General features: G+C 44.2%; 1 protein-coding gene across 2 annotated transcripts in view; it reads right to left on the bottom strand.

The window, feature by feature from the left end:
- Positions 1-26,692, bottom strand: part of LOC141110735 (receptor-type tyrosine-protein phosphatase H-like) — a 788,595-nt gene that overhangs the window by 93,992 nt on the left and 667,911 nt on the right. For both annotated transcript variants that reach the window (XM_073602293.1, XM_073602291.1), the window contains one exon: positions 3,975-4,097. In XM_073602293.1, coding sequence (XP_073458394.1) covers positions 3,975-4,097 — 123 coding nt within the window. The remainder of the gene's footprint in view (positions 1-3,974; positions 4,098-26,692) is intronic.

A 26,692-nucleotide genomic window follows, 5' to 3' on the forward strand; every position in this document is an offset into this window, starting at 1 on the left:
TTCCCATCAGATACTGCTGAACTGCCTGAAGTCAGAAGATCCACAAGGACTACAAAAGGAGATACCACCCTGCCTGCTTTCATACATTGTTAAAACACACAGCATACTTGAACCCACATCCTGGGAAGGCATAGAAAAACTGCCAAAATGTGAAGCCAATAAATGGAGAAAAGCAGCAGAAGAAGAATTAAAGTCACTTCAAGAAAATAAAACCTGGACACTCACGGAGCTCCCTCCTAACCACAAAACTATAGGAAGTAAGTGGACTTTCAAAGTAAAGTCAGACGCAGAAGGAAATATCCTCAAATACAAAGCCAGACTAGTTGCCAAGGGTTAGTCCCAGAAATTCGATGAAGATTACAATGAAACATTCGCTCCCGTCATAAAACACTCCACCATCAGAGCGCTTCTTAGCATTGCAGCCAGGAAGGGCATGCAAGTCAAACACCTAGATGTTAAAACTGCTTTCCTATATGGAGACATTAAGAAAGACCTCTACATGGAGCAACCACCAGGGTTTGAGCAAAGAGACAATCTTCTGTGTAAACTTCAGAATAGCATCTACGGTCTTAAAGGGGTTGTAAAGTTATTTTTTTTTTTTTTTTAAATAACAAACATGTTATACTTACCTTCACTGTGCAGCTCGTTCTGCACAGAGTGGCCCCGAATCTGGTCTTCTGGGGTCCCTCGGCGGCTGTTTCAGCTCCTCCCCGCAAGCATTTACCACCTTCATGCGAGCTCCCTCGCACGGCGGTGAGTGCTTGCGGGCGCGCTCCCGTGATACAGCCGGCGGCTATAGCCGCTCGCTGTATCACTCGGCCCCTCCCCCCGGCGCGCCGAGTCATCGGATGTGATTGACAGCAGCGCGAGCCAATGGCTGCGCTGCTTTCAATCCATCCACTGCAGCCAATCAGCGACCAGGCTGAGCTGCAATGAAGCTGACGAGGACGAGGAACGAAGATTCGAGGCGTCAGGTAAGTAAAACGGGGGGCCTGGGGGCGGCGGTACTGTCAAAAGTTTTTTCACCTTAATGCATAGAATGCATTAAGGTGAAAAAATTTTTACCTTTACAACCCCTTTAAGCAATCTGCAAGGATGTGGAATGAAAATATAAACAAAGTACCTACTAGAGAGGGATTCTCAAGAAGTAAAGCAGACCCCTGTCTCTACTCCAAGAATAAAGATGACAGCTGGGTATACATCCTTTTCTATGTTGATGACATTATAACCTGTTTTGAACAAGAAGGGGATTACAATCAGATAGTTCACAAGCTGAAAGAAAATTTTGGAATCAAAGAACTTGGGAATATTAGCTACTATCTGTGAATCCAAACCGAGAGAGAAGAAGATGGAAGCTATCTTCTCAACCAATCTCAGAAAATCTCCAAAATCTTGGAACAATTCCATGCGCAAGATGCAAAGGGAGTAAAAACTCCTAATGAGCAATAAAGCAGAAAACTTGACATGTTTCGCAGAGCAATCAGTAAGCTGCTATATGTTGCCACTGTGACAAGACCAGACATAGCCGCAGCAGTGGGCATACTATGCAGGAAAGTCTCAGCTCCCTGTCTGCATGACTGGAACGCAGTGAAGAGAGTGATGCAATACCTCAAAGGAACAATTCATATGAAGTTACGGTTACCAGTAACATCGAATCCAACACTGGTCGGATATGTGGATGCTGATTGGGCCGGTGACTACACAGACCGCAAATCCACAAGTTGATCCATCTTCCAGTATGGGGAAGAAACCATAAGTTAGTCCAGTCGAAAGCAAGAAACTGTCGCTCTATTTTCAACTGAAGCAAAGTACATTGCAGCAGCATACGCTTGTCAAGAAGTGATATGGATTCGTCAACTTTTTGTGGACATTGGGACAGACATGTCAAAACCAATTCCCATTTTTGAAGACAACCAGGGTTGTATAAAGCTTACACAATCAGAAAGGGTCAATCCTAGGACCAAACACATGGATGCCAAGTATCACCTACTGAGGGATAATCAAGAGCAAGGTGTTATTGACATTCAATACTGCCCATCAGAGGAGATGACTGCTGATGCACTCATCAAACCTTTGTCGAAGGAACGTCATAGCTATTTCCAGAAGAAGCTGAATATGTATACACTTGGGGGGTAAAAATATAAAGGCAAGTTACTCATTAGGGGGAAAACCCCTAGGGGCTTCCAGAATGGAGAAGGACCTAGGGTCCTAGTAGAAGACAGACTGAGCAATAGCATGCAGTGTCAAGCTGCGGCTACCAAATCCAGCAGAATATTAGCATGCATTAAAAAGGCAATTCACTCCAGAGATAAAACGATTATTCTGACATTTTATAAAACTATGGCTCGGCCACATCTGGAGCATTGTCAGGTCACCTTGAGGCTAGGTGACAGATGCACTCTGTAGGAATCAGAAGTGCACCGCTAGGTAGTGGACCCTAGGACTGGCTGCTGTGGATTGAACCCTGGGAGATTCAGGAAGCAGGTCTACTGGATCACTGACACAGATCCCACTGGGAGCTAGAGCATAGATTCCCCAGGGCGCGGAGTCTAAAAGCCAGCAGGTGTTCACCAGAGCCTCCAGTGGTGAGGATGGACTGCGCTGCAGTCTGGCTCCAGGTCGCGGCCCCCAGGGTCTCACAGCTCACGCTCACGGTAGGCTACAGGAGAAGAGGAAGGAGGCAGCAGGCTGGAACAACAAGGAAAGTAAGGGACAAGCCAAGGTCGGGGCCACAAGCAGACAAGGACAACAGAGTTCACGCCAAGGTTCAGGGTCACAGGCAAACAGGGATGGTCGGGGACACGCCAAAGGTCAGGGTCATGAGCAGACAGGAATGGTTAAGAACAGGCCAAAGTCGGTAACTGGAAACAGACGTAGGAAACACAGCAAGTACACACGAAAGCTAACACACAATGGTTGATCAGCACTGCTGGCTTGCAGTGCACAGGTTAATATAGGGTTCCCTGATAGGGCCTGGGGTGGGGCCATGCTTAGAGGAGAGGTTATAAAACCAGTCAGGTGAGAGGCAGCTGAACACATGGAGACAGGTAAGCTGACAGAAAACTTTATTGCATAACCATGATAAGCATTCTGCCCAGTTCTGGTCACCAGTCCTCAGAAGGGATATGCTGGAGCTGGAGTGAGTCCAGAGAAGGGCAACTAAATTAATATGGGGGCTGGAGTAACGCAATTTTGAGGAAAGACTACAAGCACTAAATTTATACTCCCTAGAAAAGAAATGCTTGAGAGGAGATATGATAGCGATATACAAATATCTCAATGGTGATCCCAGCGTAAGTACAAAACTTTTCAGTCCCAGGGAGTGTAAGAGCACATGGGGCTACATGATGAGATTGGAAGAAATGTGGTTTTACCTTAAGCTGGTTTAACCTTAAGTAGGGGGGTTTTCACTATCAGGGCGGTAAGGACTCTATTCCACAATCGGTGGTTTCAGGCGGAAGTATGGATAATTTTAAAAAGCTCTTGGACATGCATCTTAGCAAAAACAATATACAGGGATACAGGAAATTATTTTTCTACACACACACCTACACTGGTTGAACTGGATGGACTGTTGTCTTTATTTAACCTTACAAACTATGTAACTATGAATGCTAGGGAATGTTACATTCGCTGGGCAAAAGGAAACAAATAGAAACTGACATTACACACATACTGCAAATATTATGAGTAGTATCCCTTATGTTTGCGCGAATGATGAGATGTTCGTAAAGCTAATTTTTTATAAAAGATATCAAAACAGTGTTCGATGCTTAGAGTGCATTAGTGTTTGAGACAACAGGCTGCAGTTCAAGACTAAATATAGTTACTTTCTTAGGCTTACTATAATATGTGAAATAGAAACAAAACATCCACAGGGCATACTTTACTTAACTGTAGTTCAGCTTTAATACCTACTTATGAGATAACCCATACTACATGGCAAACAAGCTTTCTCACAGTGAAGAACTTACATGTTTAACTGAGAAATCTCTAGTTGTCCATTCAGGCAAGATAGTTTCTGATGTAACAGTAACTGTAATATCACCATAAGTACAGGGTGTGTAATCCAGTGGCCAGTAACGCTCACATTTTATCTGCAAAATAAGAAGTGTAAAAAAGGTCTAAAATTATCCTCATAAAAAATCAGTGCATTTTATCAGTTTTCTCCCACTCTACATCCACACTTTTCTAAATTACATTTTGTCAAAGAATTTGATGATGAATCCATGCGATAATTAAAAGGCTGAAAATTCTAAATGATTCAGTGTCCTTTTGTGGGAGCAAACACATATTTATTAAACTGAGGAGGTCATGTGCTTTTTCCACCATGCATCAGACCCACCTAAACTCAAAGTGGTTGTAAACATTTACATATACCCAGTGAAGTTACTGGCCTCAGGTGATACACAGATATGAAACAAATCCTCCTACATAAGTTGTACCTGTCTATCTGCAGTCCTCTCTTCTCTAGATCCATTCAAAGTGCTGAATTGATAAAGCTTGCATGAGAGGTCAGAAAAAAGGGGGGCGGAGAGCTGAAATTACACACGGCAGAGCTCAGTGAGGAAAGCTCCGAGAGCTGATTGGAGGGAAGGGATACACCCCCCCCCCCCTCAGACACACACACAAACAGAGCTGAGGCTGTCAAGCTGTCAATTTGCTGGAGGTCCCTCCTCTGTCACTATTTTTCTCTTGGTGTCAGGAGGAAAACTTGTCAAAAGTTATTCATGCTGATAGTAGAGGAGCGAAGTAGCAGACAGAAATTACACTTGGCACTTAATTGAGACAAGTACACACTATAGAGTGATATGCTTTGTTCATATTTCATGTCTGAGGTTTACAACCACTTTAAAACTTCACTCTTATTTCATATCTTTAAAGGCCCAGTTCACCTTTTCAGGCAGAATTTCACTTTTCATAATATATTGAAGCCTTTTCTAATGTTTCTGCTCAAGTCATCCCAATGTGCTTATTCTCACTTACTTAGTCCATGGCAGCCTTCAGTCTGCCCCTCCCAGTTCAAAATTTCAGAAAATGCATTCTGAGCCCTGACTTCCAAGAAACATAATATCCGATCATGCACTGCCTTACTGCATCACAGAATAGGGCATGTTTTCTACTCTAGAACATATCGGGCTCAGGTCCTCCATGATGAGCTGGATCCTCTCCCTCTACTCCAATCCCTCAGCCACAGTCAAGGTCAACGAGATGAGATCAGATTTTTTTAACATTCACAATGGCATACGGCAAGGTTGCCCCTTGTCTCCCCTGAACTTCATACTTTCTCTAGAGCCATTTCTGGGCACAGTACGGACAGACCCTGGCATCGTTGGATATCAGAAAGCATCAGGATCGCATAAGGTGGCCGCGTTTGCGGATGATCTAATCTTTTTCCTAATAGACCCACTTCGTTTCAATCCCGAAATTGCTTCAGTCCCTGCAGGAGTATGCAACCCTCTCCTTTTTCCATATCAACTTATCCAAGTCTTCTATCCTGAACATTACGGTAGACAGTGACAAGACCCTATCCTTGTGCTCCTCATTTTCCTTCTGTTGGGAGATTCTATACATTATCTGGGGGGTCGACATTACTTCCGACCTCTCTGCCTTCTATTTGGCCAACTTTGCTCCGTTGGTTCCCCGCCTTAAAGCTGACCTACTCCACTGGCAGTCATTCACCCTAACCTTGATTGGGCGTTGCAGTGCCCTTAAGATGGCCATGCTGCCTAAGGTTTTATATTTGCTGCAGGCACTTCCCATTCGCCTCCCCTTGGTGTTCTTTAAACGGGTGAACTCTATGTTTAGAGACTTTGTATGGTCTCACCGGAGGCCCCGCCTTAAGCTTCAACTTCTGCATCTTTCGAAACCAAGGGGAGGGGTGGGTCTCCCAGATGTGCAGGCCTATTACAGAGCAGCACACCTTACCAGGGTGGTAGGCTGGCACTGCCATGCTGAAGCTAAATAGTGGGTGGCCATGGAACTCCAATGGCACCGCAAACTGTTGGTATGGATTGCTTCTCCCCTGCTGAAAACCCTTAGTGACCATCCCACCCTTGGCAATACTTTGTTCGTAGCCAGGGATGCATTACCTCACTCTTCAATATCACCGCTATCTTCCCCCATTATGCCAGTACTGGGTAATCCAGAATTTGTACCAGTCCTCCAGAACCCCCATTTTCATCATCTGGCCTCATAGGGCCATTTCCATCTCTGTGATTTTCTGGACAGCTTTCCTCTTTGGCCTGTGCAATGGCGGTTGATCCCCCTTTGAACTTCCGGAGTGGTCTCTAGTTGTGCAATTTTCTTCGCCAGTGTTCGCGCTCCCCGGGCATACTCTGCCAACTCATGGAATTGGAAGATATCTGCCACAGGAAGGAGCCGATTCGTCACTGTTTATCGTTGACCTACGCCTCTTTGATCCGACCGGCGACAGGGTTTGTACCCAGGTTCCTCTCTAAATGGGAATCAGATCTTGCAACTCATTTATCTGACTCGCAGAAGTAGAAAATCCTCCATTTTCCTCAGACGTCTTCCATTGCCACTAGAATATAGGAGACCGGTTACAAGATCTTGACCCATTGGTATAGGGTTCCCACCACTTTGCACCGCTCCTTTCCTGAGGTTCCCAGTACATGTTGCTGGTGTGGCAATCCAGAGGGAACGATGCTCCATATCTTTTGGGACTGTCCCAAACTTGGGCCGTTTTGGTGAAGGTGATTAGCACTGTCAAACACCTAACGTCGATCTAGAGGGGAACCCTGCGGCATGTCTGCTGCAGCTCTCAGACCGTCCTATCAAGAAATATAAAGCTTCCCTCACAACTCAGTTATTGAATGCGGCTAAGGCATGCATTCTCTTATGCTGGAGATCTGAGAACCCATCGTGAAAATCACTGTGTTTCTCCAAAATCAATGAACTTCGGGATATGGAGGATCTCACTGTTACCTTGCAGGGGAGGAGATCTTTCAAGACACCTGGAGACCTTGGCAACATTTTGTATACACTGATGCCTATCTCCAGGGGGTTTTGCAACCTGGCTGACCTCCTGGAATTAGGTTTATTCCCTGGGTGAGAGGTTCTACCTTTCTGTCTTTCTTAACCACGTGCCGACCAGCTGCTGTCATTATACTGGCACGATCCCGCGAACCGTCGTAGCTATATGCTGGTCCCTTTACAGTGTATCCACTGTACAGTGGGGGTGCTGATGCTCATGACCGGCAGTCGCGATGACTGCAGGCCATGAGCGATCGCGGGCACGAGAGGCAGAACATGGACGTGTGTTTGTAAACACACACATCCCAGTTCTGTGAGGAGAGAGAGCTTGTGAGTTCCTACGAGATGGGAACTACGATCTCTCATCGCCTATAGCCAGTCCCATCCCCTACAGTTAGAACACACACATAGGGAACACAGTTAACCCCTTGATCGCCCCCTAGTGTTAACTCCTCCCCTGCCAGTGACATTTATACAGTAATCAGTGCAAAATGTGTCAAAAGTGATAGATGTGTATGCCATGTTGTCGCAGTCTCGATAAAAATCGCAGATCGCCACCATTACTAGTAAAAAATAATAATAATAAAAATGCCATAAATCTATCCCATATATTGTAGATGCTATAACTTTTGCGCAAACCAATCAATATACGCTTTTTGCGATTTTTATATAGAATATGTAGAAGAATACATATCGGCCTAAACTGAGGAAATAATTAGCTTTTAAAAAAAATGGGGCTATTTATTACAGCAAAAAGTACAAAATATTGTTTTTTTTTTTCAAAATTGTCGCTGTTTTTTTGTTTATAGCGCAAAAAATTAAAACCGCAGAGATGATCAAATACCACCAATAGAAAGCTTTATTTGTGGGAAAAAAAGGACGTCAATTTTGTTTGGGTACAGCATTGCAGGACCGCACAATTGTCAGTTAAAGCAACGCAGTGCCGTATCGCAAAAAATGGCCTATTCATTAAGCAGTCAATTCTTCTGGGGCTGAAGTGGTTAATATTGCTTTTTCTGCCCTTGTATATAAACATTAGCTTCTTGATCCCACCCCCTACCCCCTTCCCCCCACTCCCCCTCGACCTCTAGCCCCCCTTCCCTCCACTCTACCCCCCCCCCCCACGTATACCTGGCTCAGTGCTGGGTTCTGTCCTTTTTCATATATTGGAATATCTTATAATATATTATTTTAGTCTCAATGTTCCCATTCTGGGTCCGGCCGGCCACCGGGAGGCTCGCTTCCCGTTATTTTATATTATTTTGTTAAAATATAGTTGCACATTTTTTTTTTTTTCCAAAATAGATTTTATTGAAAGAAAAATAGTACAATATAACAGTATCACAGTATCATCATACAGTTGTACAAAAGGTGGGGAATCAACATAAAATCTTACGATTGAGACAGATGTAACATTGAATTGACTAATAACAGAGAATCTCTTGTTGATGATTTACGATTTACTATGTCAGCGCGGGGGGGGTTTTATACTAAATCCAGTAACATATTGAAGTAACTATCGAGAGGTTGAAGTTAAATATAGTGGCTTAAGATAATTCTTCTTCTTTTTTTCCCCTCTCTTTCTCCCTCCCCCCTCCTCCAAGTCGCTGTCATACTTCTCAGAGGAGGATTCCCAATCGTTGGGTGAGGGCATAGGGGTTTGTATGACAATTCAATCCACGTGTAAGGTAGAGGTGTTGGTCGGGAGCTCTGTTAGGAGATCCAGATCATACAAGGGGCTAAGAGGGGTTGTAGGTGGACAATGAGAAGTAGATAAAAGAAGAAAAGAAGAAGAAAGGGAGAAAAAGAGAAAAGAGAGAAAAAAAAAAAAAAAAAATGGGGGGGGAAGTAAAAGAAGAGAAAGGGGAGTGGGGGGGGTATGGAAAGGGGAGGGGGGGGAAAGGGGGGGAGGGAGGGGTGACCTAAGGGACTTGAGGGGGGGGGAGAGGGGACAAACAGGGGTGAACGGGGAGGGGGGGAGAATAAGGGGGCTAGAGGAGTGCCTGTCTCCTCGGTCTCCGCCACTTGTGGTATAGATTCGGTTTGGTGTTGTTTTATGGTGAACCAAGTCAGGTTTGTTCGATCTCTACTCTCGGAAAGTGAAATTGGGCTAACTTTGACGTGTGGCCCCCATACTCGTCCCTTGTTTAGGGGTGGGGGGTCCACGTCAGCTGGGGAAGAGGAATAGGTATAAGAGTGATGAGGCTGAGAGGGTTATACAATACAGATCGTGGATGGTGGGTGGTGAATTTAAATGGGTAGGTCCAGGTCGAGATTTATGTCATCAGTGTTAGGTATCTGTCGGTTGATCGAAAATGGGTCCAGCATGCCCACGTCTTGGAGAATCTAGCTGGGGAGTCTCGTGAGATGGAAATAAGTTCTTCCATTTCCGCTATTTTATCAACTTGTGTGAGCCATTCTTGGATGGTCGGAGCATTAGGCGTGCCCCAATGTCTAGGTATGCACATTTTCGCTGCATTTAGTAGGGGTAAGATCAATGTTTTACGGTAGTACGACGTGGACAAATCTGAGTGATGAAATAGGCATTGTGTTGGCGTATGGTCTAAGTTATAGGTCGATATTGATTCCGTGAGTTCTCGGACTTGCGTCCAGAATGAATGAATAGCTGGGCATGACCACAGGATGTGTAACAGTGTGCCCGGTTCATCTCCACATCTCCAGCATTTGTTGGGGAATGAAGGGTTAATTTTATTCAATATAGCTGGGGTTCGGTACCATCGCGTCAGGGTCTTATAGTTATTTTCCTGAATGGATACGTTCAGGGAGCCTTTATGGGCGATCATGAATATGTGTTCCCATTGGTCTTCTGCTAGTTCTGTTTGTAATTCTCTTTCCCATGATTTGCAAGCTTTCCCTTCTTTGGGGGAAGTTTCAGTAAATAGTATAGCATATATGCTGGAGATTAAATGTTGTTGGGGATTGGATTGAGAGCATAAATGCTCAAATGGAGTAAATGTTCTTGATATAGAAGAGTCGCGGTTGGCTTCCTTTAAAAAATGCCGAATTTGAAAGTAAGTCCAAAACGGTAAGGGGTCTCTGGTGATGGCGGGAGTCAGTGTGAGGCGATCTAGAAAAGATCCGTCGCGGAAAAATTGATGTGCCGGCATGTCGGGGAATTGCCATTGATTCGCTAGAAATTGTGCGGACATGCCCGGAGGGAAGGCAGGGTTCTGTCTTATAGGAGTCAAAGGGCCTGGGGAAGATGATATGTGTAACTTACGGCATGTTTCCCTGAAACAATCTAGGGTCGGTCCAATGAGAGGGTGTTCTTTGAGAATGGAGGGGATATGTGTCGAAGCCAGCCAGGGTGCGGATTTTAGCGGAAAGTGGGACAGTGATCCTTCCAGTCTGACCCAATCTTTGAATTGGGTATGTAATGACCAGTCCACAATACGGGTAAGGTGGCAGGCCCAGTAATATTTTTTCAGATCTGGAAGCCCAATGCCCCCCTTCGTCTTAGGTTTTGTCAGAAGATCATATGCGATTCTCTGAGGTTTTTGTTTCCATAAAAATTCAGTACAAAGCCTTCTATAGGATAAGAAGAATGACGGGGGGAGTTTAATGGGGATAGCTTGTAAAATATATAGAATGCGGGGAAGAATATTCATTTTAATAATCGCTGCACGCCCGAACCAGGAAAATTGGGGTTTGTTCCAATTTTTGAGATCAGTAGAGATCGTTTTGAGGATGGGAAGATATTTTTGTGCAAAAAGGTCTGATAGGTTCGTTGTAAGGTAAATGCCAAGGTACTTGATTGCGTTTTGTCGCCATTGGAAGGGGAAGTTAGATTCACACTGCGCAACTGTTTCTTTTGGGATAGTGACATTGAGGGCGTGTGATTTGGTGAAGTTTATTTTAAAATTAGAGATGCGCTGGAAGAGGTGGAAGTCTTTTAATAAGTTTGGAATAGAAGTGTGGGGCTCGCTAAGGGAAAGCAGGATATCGTCGGCAAAGGCTGCCAACTTATAAGTGTGGCCTGATATGGGTATGCCTTTAATGTTCTCATTTCTCCTGAGGCAGTTCAGAAGAGGTTCAAGGGTTAACACAAAAAGAATAGGGGAGAGTGGGCATCCTTGCCTCGTTCCGTTGGTTATGGAGAAGGCGTTTGACAGATATCCGTTAATCCTAACTCTGGCCGTGGGTGTCGTATATAGCGACATGATTGAGTTAAACATGCGATTATGGAGGCCTAAGTGTCGTAACACTGCCCCCATGTAGTCCCATGCCAGTCTGTCAAACGCCTTCTCCGCATCCAATGATAGAAAGAAACCTTTATGTTTATTAGTTGTCATCCAATGATGGAGATTTATGGCTTTAATGGTGTTATCCCTTGCCTCTCGACCCGGAATAAAACCGACTTGGTCTCCATCTATCAGTGATGGTAACAGGGGAAGCAGGCGGTTGGCTAGGATTTTTGCAAAGATTTTTATGTCGACATTTAGTAGGGAAATCGGCCTATAGTTACTTACTAGGGTCGCGTCTTTTCCTTCCTTTGGTATGACTGTAATGTGGGCTTCAAGGAGTCTATGGAAGGGGAGCGCGGAGGAGGACAGGGAGTTGAAGGCTTTGAGAAAGGGGCCTGTGAGTGTCTCTATGAAGGTCTTAAAGTATACGGCTGTGAAGCCGTCTGGGCCAGGACTCTTTCCGGCTTTTAAATGTTTGATTGCATTTTTGAGTTCAGCTTCTGAAATGGGGAGTTCTAATTGGCGAGCATCTTCTCTGTCGATCGGTTTAGGGCAATGTTCCTTTAGAAAACTTTTAATGAGGGATCGTCTATCGTTGTTATTGGATGCACCGTCGGAAGTTATGCCGAGATTGTACAGTGTAGAGTAGTACGCTTCGAATTGGGAGGCTATGTCTGGGGCTGTGACTTTCGCTCTACCTTGGGAGTCGCTGATCGTGTGGATATTGGAACGTGCTTTGTTTTTCTGAATGGCTCGGGCCAGATACTTTCCGCTTTTATTTCCAAATTCATAGAACAATTTCTGTTGTAGGATGAATTTACGTTTTGTTTTTTGTGACAGTTCTGTGAGTAGATGTTCTCTCGTTTGTGTGAGTTCTCGATATGTTTGTTGGGCCTGAGTCTGTTTGTGAGCTAGTTCTAGGGTTTTAATCTTCTGGATTAGGTTTGAGATACTGGCTTGGTGGGCTTTTTTCCGCGATGTTTTGAGGGCAATAAGTTTGCCCCTTAAGACGCATTTATGGGCCTCCCACTGTGTTAGTGGAGATGTGTCTTCGTTGTCATTGTCGATAAAGAAGTTGTGTATGGTTTGTCTAATGTCTGTGATATCTCCTTCTGAGGTCAAGAGTGTAGAATCTAAGCGCCAGATTTTTGAGACATTCTGCTGCTCAGGGAAAGTCAGTGTCATTGTGATGGGGTGGTGGTCAGACAGGACCATTGGTTCAATTGTCGCATGGGAAAGGAATGGAAGGTCTGGTTGGGAGAGGAAAAGATAATCAATTCTGGAATATCTGTCATGAGGGGCGGAGAAGAATGTATAGTCCTTGACATTGGGGTGAAGAGTGCGCCAGGTGTCATGTAAGAGCAGGTCGTTCAATTGCAGTTTAATTTGGCGCAGAGTTCGGTATGGCAGTGATGTGGAGCCTGAAGAGGTGTCTAGAATTGGGTATAGGGCTACATTAAAGTCTCCTCCGAGTATGGTTAGACCCGCGGAGAAGCCTGATAAAAGTTGGGAGATCTGTCTAAAGAAGCTAGATTGTGCAGAATTGGGGCTGTAAATATTAGCCAGAGTTACAGGCCGGCCCTGTATCTTGCCTTTTAAAAAGATATATCTGCCTTCCTTGTCACTAAGCGAATCAGTGAGTTCCCATGTTAAGTTTTTGGAGATCAGAATTGAAACTCCCTTAGTCTTTGCTTGTGGGTTGGTAGAATGGTAGGAGTGAGGGAACCAGTGGTTTGTAAGCTTAGGAACCTTGTCTGCACGAAAATGGGTTTCCTGGAGGAAAACTATTTTGGATTTTAGTTGGTGCATCATAGACAGAACTTGGCTTCGTTTTTCTGGGATATTGAGCCCTTTTACATTTAGGGATGTCACTTTTAGTGTGTCGTGTTTGGTGGTAGGTGGTGTGTGCGACATGTTTTAAAAGGGTGTGCTCTTTTGTCGGTTTAGTCAATATACCTCTCCGAGTGTGTTAGGGGTGGATCGTGGGAGTATAGTTGGATCGGGAGGAGTCGCGGAGGCGAAGTGGAGGTGACGGAGACCGAGGAAGCAGTAAAGGGGTGTGCGGGAAATGGAAATAGGCTTAGAGAGTTTGAGGGGGAAAGGGGACTGTAAAGGAGGAAGGGGAGGGGAAAGGGGGAAGAGGAGAAGAAAGGATGAGAAGGAGCAAAGGGAAGGAAGAGGAAAGAGAAAAGATAGAAAAAAGATCAAGAAGGATATGTGGGATCTAGGTGTACCGGAGGTAAAGAAGGGTTCAGAGACCCCTCTTATGGGGTAATTTGTTATCCGGTATAGGTCAACGGGGAAGATAGGTTCCCGTTGTGTGGGGAGGTGGAGGGAGCCGGTGGTGACGGGTTAGAGATAGAGTGTAGTCCTCTGGTCCTCAGTGGGATGTGGATGGCTAAGATAGAGGAGTGAGCCTATAAGTTATAGTATTAGTCTTGGGGGCTATGGATCAAATGAAATGAGGGGGGTCTTAGATTTAAAGTAGTGTCATTGCCAAAGATAGAATATCGCGTGAGGTCTTTTGGGGCAGGAGAGTGAGTCCGCCTGAATAGGGGAAGTCGGCCTTAGCTATTGTGGGGATGTGAATCGAACGTCTAGTTGTGAGTCGTAAAGATAATTAGAGAGACAAGTAAGGAGTCATCTGTACCATCAACCTTAGAACATTAACCAGACTATATATTTGGTAAATAATTCTAGCGTTATTTATGCTCGCCTTACTTTCAGAGTGGGTCTCCAGCCCGTGCGACCGAACCCCACACTGTATAAGAACAGATAGTCTGAAATTTCACCATAAAGGTGGTCCGGCCTGGTTTACTCAGGTGTCTATACGTCAGGATGTCATAATATCGAGACCCCTGACCAGGCGGAGTATGGGGTCTTTCGCACAAGCCGGAGGTCCTCCCGGGTTCTTTTGCTTGGTTGCCAAAAACAAACATGGTATGTGGTGTTGAACTATTAACAACGAAACGAGAGTATTAAAAAAAAAAAAAAAATAAAATAAAAAAGTAAAATGAGATATCATAACAAGTTATGTACCCTGGTCTTAGGCTTGGCCTACGCGGGGTCAGCCATACATTTAGTGAGGTGGCTGACAAGATTTACCATATACCTTAGGTCATTGTATGACGAGTATACAGATAGTGACAGTAAAAGTAATGATACTGATACCTCCTAGCTGGATTATTAGCTTCCTATGGGTTGTAACTTAACTGAAGATAACTTGATAACTCTTTCCGGCAATATACCAACCGGATGAGCGGCTCCACACAGATTAATATTTTTACTAGGGGCATTGGGGAGTGTAGGCTATGTCTTATTCGTCATCTTAGTGGATGCCTAGGTTTAGATACCCGTTAATCATTTGGGTAGTCTCTTGATCAGGTAGAGGGGGTACCCGAGCATATGAGAATCAACTCTAAATGTTGGGGGGACAACAGTAGGGGTAGGGTATGTGGAGCTTGGGCGGAATTAAGGGTGTAGTTGAGGTACTATGTGGAACCGCCCCTCCAGGGAGGAATCAACATTATTAACAAACAACATCACTAACAAGCAAGTGTGAGCCCCAGTTTGTTTTTTAACTAGGATGGCAGTTAAAATAAGGGGATTCTGACCTGGGAATGTGACATATGTCTGTCACATTAGGGAATGCTACTCGCCTAGGGAGGTTCAAAGAGGCCCACTTGGGGGATGAGTTATGGGGGTGACATAATAGTGAGGTGTAGATAAAATAGGGAAGGGAGTTATTGTAATTTGGGGGGGGCTATATAGCTTTCACAAACAATAGTTATCTTAGTGCAGGTTCATGCTATACTTGCATGTCCAATGTTCCATTGCTTGAAGACTGTGTTAAATTTGCTAAGTGAGCAGACTGGCACGAAGGAGGGAGGTAAAAGGGTGGGGGATGCTTTCACAGGTAAGGCCAGTCTGTGGGGCTGAACAAAAAGCGTCCATCTTGGGCTAGGTGTGGGAGAGGCGAGGAATTGTGGTGGTCCTTTGAGTCTTGCCTTCTTGCTTCTGGTTTGTAGGGGATCCAATTGTGGGAAGTCGGATGGTCATACTGTAGATAGACGTCTGTCTTGCGTAGGCCTTCGCAGTGTAGGGGGTGAAATGATTTCAGGCGATCAATCGAAGATAGGGGTGAGTTACCCCGTTAGTCAGCACCACCGTGACGGGGTCTTCTGTGGGCAGGAGAAGCTGTGGGGCTGTTGTCTGTTGGGTTCCTGGGTCCTGTGGGAGTGTTGGCCCTGGGAGAGTTGGATCTGCGTCTTCTTATGTGGAACTCATCGCGCACAGGGATGGCATCCATGGAGCTGGACCTTCTGAGTTGTGGGGGTCTGAGAGAGCGGTACCAGTCGGGCAGTTCAATGCAAGGTATGTTCAGAATCTCACAGAATGTGGTGAGATCTTCAGGCACTCTCAGGTTAGCTGTTCGCCCTTGTGTTGATGCTGAGAGGCAAAAAGGGAATTTCCAGCGGTATTGAATTCCGTTTGTGCGTAGTATATCAAGGAGAGGGCGCAAGTCTCTTCTATTTTGTAGAGTGATAGGTGATAAATCTTGAAAGATTTTTATTTCTGAGCCTTGGCATGAAAGATTGCGACGATCTCTGGCCCTGCGAAGGATTTCTTCTTTCAGCTTAAAGTTAACTAGGCAGCATACCACATCTCTGGGAGGGTCAGTGTCTCTACCCCGGGGCCTGAGAGCCCTGTGTAAGCGTTCACATTCAATAGGGGTCTCGGGGGGTCTGCCTAGGAGATCGTTGAAAACAGCTACGGTTGCCTGGGTAAGTTGTGTATGATCGATTGATTCTGGCATGCCTCTTACCCGTAAGTTGTGTCGTCTGCCACGATTGTCCAGGTCTTCCATGTATCTATGTAGGTCTCTGAGCTGGACGGAATGTGCCTGGGATGATGTCTGAAGCCTGTGGATGGCATTCTGACTTTGTGATGTTGCTTCTTCTATGTTGTCCATGCGGACCGTCATGGAGTGGATGTCTCTCCTCAGGTCTGAGATGACCGATGCGAAGGTGGCTTTGATGTCTTCTGCCACTATTCTTAGGTCCCCCATGTTCAGGGGGTGTTCTGTGACCACATGCCGAGCGGGCGATTGTGTCCTGTGCCTGCCAGAGGGGCTGAGACTGGAGGAGCGCGCTGTGGCCGAGTAGGCCTGAGATGAAGCCGGGGCCTCGCGTGACTGCGTCCGGAAGATCTCCGGAATGCTGCGGCCTGCTTGAGAGTCGGGTCTCCGCGGGGATCGGGAACGGGATGGGGACGGGTTCCCCTTAGATTTCCCCATGTTTTCGCTGTTGGATGGCTCTTTGAAGCTACTTAGAAACCCTCTGAGGACCGGAGTGCAGGGATTAGGCGTCCATTAGAGTCCGGCGCCAAGCCACGCCCCCCATAGTTGCACATTTTTAAGCTCACTAGCCTATGTTTTAGGTCTCTCAGGTCAGTACTCTGCCTGCCATACAGGCTAGGCAAACTGTGGACTACCCTCATATGTACCATGTTCCACATGGCCATTCATATCATGTTCTGCTGGGCCTGTCGGCATACAAATCTAACTGAAAGTTTTTCAGTGTTACTTGACTATGTGTCGTTACTTCTTTTCGTTGTTTGACTGTAAACTGCAACTTTTGGAAAATAAAGGAGATTCAAAAAAGAATAGGGCATGTTTTACCTCTCTGGACCACACCTCTCTTATCACTATACCACCTCTTTTTTATTTCCACCCACTTTCCTACTTCTTCCTTCCAAAAAGAGCCTAAATTTTGAAAAAAAAAACACAATATTTTTTACTTTTTGCTATAACAAATATTCGCAAACATTTTTTTTAAAAACAAATTTCTTCATCAGTTTAGGCCAATATGTATTCTGTTACATAAGCGTATATTGATTGGTTAATATTGCTTAAAATTTATAGCGTCTACAAAATAGGGAATATATTTATGGCATTATTATTATTATTATTTTTTTTTTTTTTAAATCTTTTTATTTGAAAAATTTCAATACAAAAAAAAAGGAAGTCATCATCTGTCCATACATTATATTTACACCATTTACACACCAAATCGAGACATCTGCAAACAATGATCTAGAAAATGTCTTCTTTCTTTCCATTTAATCCCCCATTCCCCCACTATGCCCTCACCTCCCCCAAATCCCCATACCGCACCCCCTTCCACACTCACCCACCAACCATCCCTCCCGATTCCACTGTCATCCTACCCACCTTCCATTCTAACCTCATCCAGATTCAACCATAACTTCCATAGTTTTTCGAATTTCTTACAGTTACCCCTCTTCTTATAAATGTATTTTTCTCTACTTATCACCTCCCTTACTTCTTTCATCCACTCTACTACCATCGGTGGATCCTTTCTCTGCCAATTCCATGCGATTAGTTTTTTACCCTGAAACAAGCATCTAATCATTGCAGTCTGTGTATCCCTTGAGATCTCTTTTTCCTCCATCAAGCCCAATAAGCACGTCCTAGCCTCCAAGCTCAGCGATGTCCCAAACACAGAGTTTATCTTATCCACAATACCCTTCCAATATCTATGAAGCTTGGGACATCCCCAGAACATATGTATCAAATCTCCACTCCCCCCTCCGCATCTTTGACAATTCGCATCAGGCTTCTTTCCAAACCTAAACAATTTCAGTGGTGTATAATATGTCCTATATGACAAATAAAGATGAGAAACTATCTATCTGTGAGGGGGAGAGGGAGACCCTGGGCCCTGATGACAGAACATACTCCCATTGGCTGTCTGACAGTGGCCCAACATCTCCCTCCCATTTAATCCTATTTTTATTTTCCACCATACCCTCCTGAACTGACACATTCAAACTTCCGTATATATCAGAGATTAATCCTTTCGTAGAGTTGGCATTGATCAACTTCCTTAGGGAGGTCATTTCACACCACACTGGTTCCTTCCCGCCAAATTGTGCCTCTAAGGCATGCCTAATTTGCAGGTACCTGTAAAATTATCTGTTGGAAATTGCATATTCTTCCACTAGCTCCTGAAATGATTTTAGCCTCCCCACCTTATATAGCTGTATCAAGCAATGGATGCCCTGACGGTCCCATTCTTCAATAATCCCCATTTTTTTTAAGTTCGCTAAGGTTATTATTGTCCCATAATGGGGAGAGCTCCGAGAAACCAGTATAGCCCAGTGTTTTGTTTGACATATACCCAGGCTTTAACCATCATCTGAGTAGTAGGACATTTGGTGCCAAAGGAGTCTGCCTCCATCGCCTCTACTATTGTATCATGACTGGTATCGTTCAGCAAAATATTACATCCTGCTCCCTTGTCCCCTGACCTATTACTACCTCCCACATGCTGCATTTGGGATGCTAGGAAGTAGCTTCGTGGGTCCGGCACACCCATACCACCCTTCACTCCCGGTCGTCGCAATGTCTGCAAGCTGATCCTTGCCACCCCGTTTTTCCAGATTAACTCTCTTTACACACTGTCCATTTTATTAAACCAATGCTTAGGGATCCACACTGGGGAATTATGTAATATATATAAAATTTGTGGCAACCAGACCATCTTGATTAAGTTGCAGCGCCCAGTGACCGAGAGAGGCAAACGGCCCCATACCCGACATTTCTGTTTTAATTTTTTCATAAGTGGAACCAAATTTCCAGTTATGTATTACCCTGGATCTCTTGTTACAGTAATACCCAGATATTTCATTTGACTTACTACTTTAATTTGGGATATTTGGTATGGGAGTGGCTCTATGAGAGGGTCTATTGGCAAAATTACTGATTTTTCCCAATTACTTGTTAACCCAGAGAAATGGCCGAATTCCTCAACTATCCCCATAGTTATCTTCAAGGAATCCCGTGTCCCCCCCGGGAACAACAAAATGTCATCCGCATACATAGCGACTTTTTCCTCCCCTCTCTTTCTTTTAAACCCCTGCAACCCCTGATCCTCAATGCGATAGCCAGGGGCTCCATTGCCAGGGCAAAGAGCAGGGGCGACAAAGGGCACCCCTGTCTCGTTCCCATTCTTGATTGAAACCACTCTGAGCACTGACCGTTGACTCTAACCTTGGCCCTCGGGCTGTCATCTAATAGACTCAGCCAATGGACAAAGCCAGTGCCAAATTGAGATTCGGCCAGTACCTTCCACATATAATGCCATTCCAAACAATCGAATGCTTTGGTTGCATCTAATGAGAGGACAGCTCTCTTACCGCTGTTTTCTATGGGTAGTTGCATGTTTAAATACACTCGCCTTATGTTCGTACTTGTAGATCTATCCGGGATAAACCCGGTTTGGTCTGTATGTATTACTTTAGAAATTATTTTATTCGGCCTTGTTGCCAGCGCTTTTGCCAAAATCTTCACGTCCGAACATAATAACGAAATAGGCCTATATGAGGTCACATCTAGCGGATTTTTCCCCTCTTTCAGCAAGATTATTGTAATGGCTTCTGTCATAGATATGGGTAATTTCCTATCCTCCCTAACTCCATTGAACACCTCCAAGAGTAGAGGAAGTAAAACCTCGCCATATTTTTTAAATATTTCTATAGGTAAGCCATCAGGGCCCAGTGCTTTCTGGTTCGCCATGTCTCCTACTACACTTTGCAACTCCTTGAGTGTCAAAGGGGCATCTAACATTTCCCGATCTTCTTTTGATAATGGGGTTATTTTCAGTTTCGCAAAGAAATTCCACATTTCTCCCTCCATGTTTGTTTGCGTCGTACTATATACATTTTTAAAATACTTTCTAAATTCCACTAGTATTTCCGGGGTGACTTTTTAAATTATTCCTTCTCTCCCATCAATTGCCGGTACAGTGCTCGAGGGACCATTTGCCTCAATAATCAGAGACAGAGTTTTCCCGACTCGCTCACCTTCTCCAAAAAAACTGTCTCTGAAATAATTTTTTCTTTTCCATCTTCTCTAAGAGCACTCTATATTCGTCTTGCCTCCCCACCCAGGTTTCATAGCTGGCTAGGTTTGGTGACTCCACGTACTTCACTTCCGCTCTTCTTACTCTCTCTTTAGCCTCTAGCTCTTCAGCCTGTGATTGTTTTTTGGCATAGGAGATTTTTTACATTAGGACTCCCCAGAGAAAGGCCTTCAGGGAATCCCATACTACCCCTAATGGAGCCGTTCCTAGATTTAAATTTATAAATTCCGTCAACCCGTCCATCATGGTCCCCGTATCATCAACAATCTCAAGCCAAAAGGGATTTATTTTCCAGTCACCTCTACTACAATACTTTCCCAACTTTATAACAGTCACTACTGGTGCGTGGTCTGAAATCCCTCTCGGCTCATAGACTATCTCCTCCACTACCTTCAATGCCTCCTCATTACCCAGTACAAGATCGATTCTAGGTAAGGTGGCATGTGACCTGGAGTGGCATGAGTATTGCCTCCCCTCAGGATGCCTCCTCCTCCAGATATCTACCAACCCAATCTCATCGCAATATTGTGAGAGAGGGCTCTTAGGAGCTCCACTACTGCTAATTTTCGGTGGGAACCTATCTATACCGTTATTCATAGTCATATTAAAATCACCAACCACTATAACTGGAATCCCCGGGACATCCGTCATTAATCTAGTTAAATCATCCAGTATTTCCATACTAAACGGGGGAGGGATGTAGACATTAGCTAGTGCAAATCTTTTGTTTTCAATTAAACAAGAGAGAAAAATATACCGTCCATTTTCATCCACCTTACTCTGGCTGCAGGAGAAGATCAAGCCCGAACTTATCAATATACTCACCCTTCTTGAATAAGAAGAGTAGGTGGAATGATACTGCATCTGGTAATGCTTATGATCCAGAACCTTAATTGTATCCTTTACCAAGTGTGTCTCCTGCAGACAGAGTATTTTAACTCTCCCCTTATTAGCTGCTGAGAAAATTGCCTGTCTTTTAGAGTTATCTTTTACCCCCCTTACATTCCATGAGCATATTTTAACTCGTTTTATTAAATCTGGGGATTTATTACAGTCACCTTTAGCACTCATCATTCTTCAGTCCCTGTACCCTTATACCTCTCTGGACACCTTCTAATCTAAACCACCCACTTTTGTGACAAAAATATATTATCCTTCCCCCTTCAAATCTATTTGTTATTCCCATCTGAACAAACACAAAACCTCTCGTATCCAATCTTCCCACCACTCTTCCCTCCTTGTGCACCCACATATCCAAACACCCCCTCCAACCACCACCCCACCCCCCCATACCTCCCATCCACTTATTCATTACCCCTTTACCCAATTTTGGGCCCAACCCCTGAGCTTCTATTGTGACCGTTACAACCTCCTAAGGTGAGAAATCCGTGCAACCTAAACCTAGTAAGAGGGGAACTATCCCCAACAATAACACTGTGCATATAACTATATAAATGTATGTCCCCCCCCCGCCCCCTTGTTCACACATATATGTATCCCATCATAAGTCCTAGAGAGGAGAAAAAAAAAAAAAAGGTTCTTCTCTCTTCTCCTTTTCTTTCCTCTCCCTCCCTTTCCTTTTAAATGTCCCGGGCCCTAGAATGAAAGAGTCCTGAGTTTCTCAAATTTCTTCTCCCCGCTTTAATTAATTGTCAATCGACCCAAAAATGTGTCAAAAGTGATAGATGTGTATGCCATATTGTCACAGTCTCGATAAAAATCGCAGATCGCCACCATTACTAGTAAAAAATAATAATAATAATAAAAATGCCATAAATCTATCCCATATACAAAATATGGGATAGATTTATGGCATTTTTATTATTATTATTATTTTTTACTAGTAATGGTGGCGATCTGCGATGCTATAACTTTTGCGCAAACCAATCAATATACGCTTTTTGTGATTTTTATTACCAAAAATATGTAGAAGGCCTAAACTGAGGAAAAAATTAGCTTTTTAAAAAAAATGGGGCTATTTATTACAGCAAAAAGTACAAAATATTGTTTTTTGTTTCAAAATTGTCGCTTTTTTTGTTTATAGCGCAAAAAATTAAAACCACAGAGATGATCAAATACCACCAATAGAAAGCTCTATTTGTGGGAAAAATGGACGTCAATTTTGTTTGGGTACAGCGTTGCACGACCGCACAATTGTCAGTTAAAGCAACGCAGTGCCGTATCGCAAAAAATGGCCTATTCATTAAGCAGTCAATTCTTCTGGGGCTGAAGTGGTTAATATTTCTTTTTCTGCCCTTGTATATAAACATTAGCTTCTTGATCCCACCCCCTACCCCCTTCCCCCCACTCCCCCTCGTCCTCTATCCCCCCTTCCCTCCACTCTACCCACCCCCCCCCCCCCACACACGTATACCTGGCTCAGTGCTGGGTTCTGTCCTTTTTCATATATTGGAATATCTTATAATATATTATTTTAGTCTCAATGTTCCCATTCTGGGTCCGGCCGGCCACCGGGAGGCTCGCTTCCCGTTATTTTATATTATTTTGTTAAAATATAGTTGCACATTTTTAAGCTCACTAGCCTATGTTTTAGGTCTCTCAGGTCATTACTCTGCCTGCCATACAGGCTAGGCAAACTGTGGACTACCCTCATATGTACCATGTCCCACATGACCATTCATATCATGTTCTGCTGGGCCTGTCGGCATACAAATCTAGTTTTTCAGTGTTATTTGACTATGTGTCGTTACTTCTTTCCGTTGTTTGACTGTAAACTGCAACTTTTGGAAAATAAAGGAAATTCAAAAAAGAATAGGGCATGTTTTACCTCTCTGGACCACACCTCTCTTATCACTACACCACCTCTTTTTTATTTCCACCCACTTTCCTACTTTTTCCTTCCAGGTGGCCATACTCTTTACAATCTTGTGACGGACCACAAATAGAGCTTTCTTTCGGTGGCATTTGATCACCTCTGCGGTTTTTATGTTTTGAGCTATAAACGAAAAAAGAGCCTAAATTTTGAAAAAAAAAAAACCAATGTTTTTTACTTTTTGCTATAACAAATATCCGCAAAAATTAAAAAAAAAAAAAATTTCTTCATCAGTTTAGGCCAATATGTATTCTGTTACATAAGCATATATTTATTGGTTAAAATTGCTTAAAATTTATAGCGTCTACAAAATAGGGGATATATTTATGGCATTTTTATTATTATTTTTTTACTAGTAATGGCGGTGATCAGTGATTTTTAGCGACAGTGCGGTAGACAGATCGGACACTTTTGACACTTTTTTGGGACCATTGACATTTATACAGTGATCAGTGCTATAAATAGCCACTGATTACTGTATAAATGTCACTGGCAGGGAAGGGGTTAACACTAGAGTGTGATCAAGGGGTTAAGTGTTCCCTAGGGAGGTGTTTCTAACTGTGGGGAGAGAGGACTGACAGGGATTAGAGACAGATCGCTGTTCCTGATTACTAGTGTAGCACTAACTCTCGGTCGAGCTGCTGGTTTAAGTGGGCTTGTTACCTTCACTCTCGATACCTCTGTTTCACCGTCACTGGGTCTAGGTTTCCGTTGAGTTTACCTCTGGACGATATAAGCACCAACACTTGAGTACATTTTCAATGCTTTATTGAACCAAGTAACGAAGGAAGTAGCAGGGAAGAGGCAGGAGGAAAACGGCAGGGAAGCTCAAATACCTTCCTTTAGGTTTCTTTAGAACATCCTCTAAGGTTGAATACTGTAATTGAATGCAATCCCCTTTGCGGACACGATCTTTGCTCGCCTGGATAGGCCTCTCTCACTTGCCTAGCAGCCAGTACGTAGCACGAACAAAAGTCTCTGCCACAGACTTGCTTGAAATGAACCCGTACGATCCTCAGCCACAGGATGTATTGGTTCACAATGAATGTCAGACACAGTACTTGGACCTCTAAGCCAACCCGGCAGTACTATGCGATAGAATTGCTTTAGGATACTTCCTCCAACCGAGTCACCAGGCCCCTCTCCAGACCAGCACTCTGCATGATCCTTCCATGACGGTCCTCCCCTGGGATCTCCTCGGTTGTCCAGCTTCTTCACTCTGGATAGACAGCTCAGGACCATTCCTCGGCTGCTGTGGTAGGCCCCAGACAGGCTTCTGGGCCCACCTACGTGCAGCAGCGACGCGGGCCTCCGGAACGGAGGACCATGAGGTGGTACTCTAACACATACCTGTCGGCCAGGAGGGCCAGCAGGTGGCTGAAAACGAACCCCTAAACATGGCGTCTGTCCCATAAATGCCCTCTCCCAGAATGCAACTCGGAGGACCCCCTCCACCGACTTGTCTCCGGGACAGAGGAGCACTCATCCGCTTCAACACGTTGCTTTACCAACACCCGCCGATGGTGACAACGACACCCAACGGCACAATGTGGAACCACACGCAACGTCAGCCAAGCTGGGACAGAGGCAAATCTAACTTCCTATAATGAGCAATTCACTAAATTTACCTATCAGATGGTAGATCACAAATCTACCAGCGCTACACTAGGAACAGCAGATCTCTCTCTACTACATTGACAGATCCTTGTTCAGTCTCTCTGAGGAGCGAACGTGGGTCACGCCATGTGCATCGGCTCCAGCGTCGCGTTGCGCTGTGCACGTCCCATATAGCTCTTGAAGCGGCCGATGTACACCTATGGCGGTTTGCGCAGCCGTGCCAACCTGTCGCAGTATAACTGCGGCGGCTGGTCGGCAAACTGTTAAGCAGGACTCACAGACTGCTTGGCAACAGTCTACAACAGGCTATGAGGCAAAGGTCATACAATGTCTCAGAAGCCTGATACAGTGGAATTTATCTTCATATATTTCTTGAGGGATATTGTTGATAAATATTACTGTCTCAAGTGAAGGAGCCTCTCCAACTTTCAACACAAACCACACATATAAGACCCAGGAGAATGGGGTAAAATGAAATGCTGAGTCTGGTGTGGTTGTACTGTGAGTCTGGTTAGGGCAGACCAGACCGGGCTTCTCGGTCACCCTGTGCCCCTAATAGACACAGAATAGTTTACACATAAGAGGGGCCTGGAGAGCTTAAAAATGAGCCTCCCAACCTCTCCAAAGGTAAGCTGGGTTCCACAGGCCCCCCCTGCCCAAAGTGATTCCCATCACAAATCTGATTGTACAATCTTCTTTAGATGCGTCATTAACTATGTAGTGCAAGAGCCTGCCAGATTTGATACAAATTGCATAGATTATTCAGGGGGGTCCTCCTATTCTTTAGTTATGGTAAATATAAAGAAAATTGTACAGAGATTGAACAATCAGACTGTGCAGTGTTTGGCCAGCTTTATACAAGTATATAATAGGGAGTGGGTGGAGACACTGAGTTGTCATTGTTCTTGTGTAAACACACCAATGTCACTTTCAGGCCCCTTTTACGCCTAGCATAGTGGGAGCGCATGATTTGTGGAGCATTTTTCCCGCGACACGCATAGGGCTGCTCATTGATTTCAATGGGCTGTTCTATGAGTGACAGATGCAGCAGAGTAGCTCATCGAGCATTTTGACATGTTGCAGTTTGCATGTTTTTGTTACCATGCGTTTTGCTGCTTTTGTTGCACGTTTTTGCATGTGGCAAAATGCGTGTTTGCTTCCGTGTTTAGGGTGCCATTAACAATTAAGCACTAGTTCATTTTAGGTGTATAAAATTGGTCATACATTATACAATCTTATTGTACAATATATGTACAATCTCCTTTAGATTTACCAAAACTATATAATAGGAGCACACACCTATCTATCCAATCACTCTGTATCCAATCAGGCAGGCCCTTGCACTACATAGTTGATGGTAGAGCTAAAGAAGCTTGTACAATCAGATTGTATATCGTATTGTAATCCTACGTCTCTGCGCCGCATAGGATGCTATGTGATCACTGGAGAAGTGATCTCCTGGAGAGGGAGGGCAGGTGCAGGGTATGTTTTAATGAGGTCAGCTGCTGAAGTTCCTCACACCACTAACAATTTTCATATTTTAAAGGAGGTATACCAGGAAGTCACAGAGGAGTTCAATAAAAAAAAAAGCAGAGGCTGAGGTAAGGCCTGACCATGAATACAGAAAATAAACTTTTTCTTTTCTGTGACAGAGGTACATTAATGGCATATTGGTAAACAGGGAAGCTGAGATTTAGGGAAAAAAAAGTGAACTTAGCCTTTAAAATAAGAAAGATGTAACTCATCCTAAAGACCCACAATTCTCTACTTTCTCTACTTTCACATCCATGCTTCCTGCAGCAGATTAACAGGGATATAACTTATTAATACATGTGGAAGATCTGTAAATTCCAACACACTAGCTTAAGTTGTTGCTCAAATCAGTACCACTTCTATAATAAGCCAGTATGATACCCTCAGCTCACCTCCTCATCGTGTCTAATTTTATGACATCTCTATATGAACTAAGCAAAAAATCATCTCTTGCAATCTCTGATATAAGATAAAGTGCACTGTGCTAATCAAAGTGCCTGTTACCCAATATATTTTGTAGTGTTAGGGTACAAGTGGAAAACTTTTTTGTATAATAATGGTGA

This window comes from Aquarana catesbeiana, linkage group LG10 (assembly GCF_042186555.1).
Source record: "Aquarana catesbeiana isolate 2022-GZ linkage group LG10, ASM4218655v1, whole genome shotgun sequence".
NCBI lineage: Eukaryota > Metazoa > Chordata > Amphibia > Anura > Ranidae > Aquarana > Aquarana catesbeiana.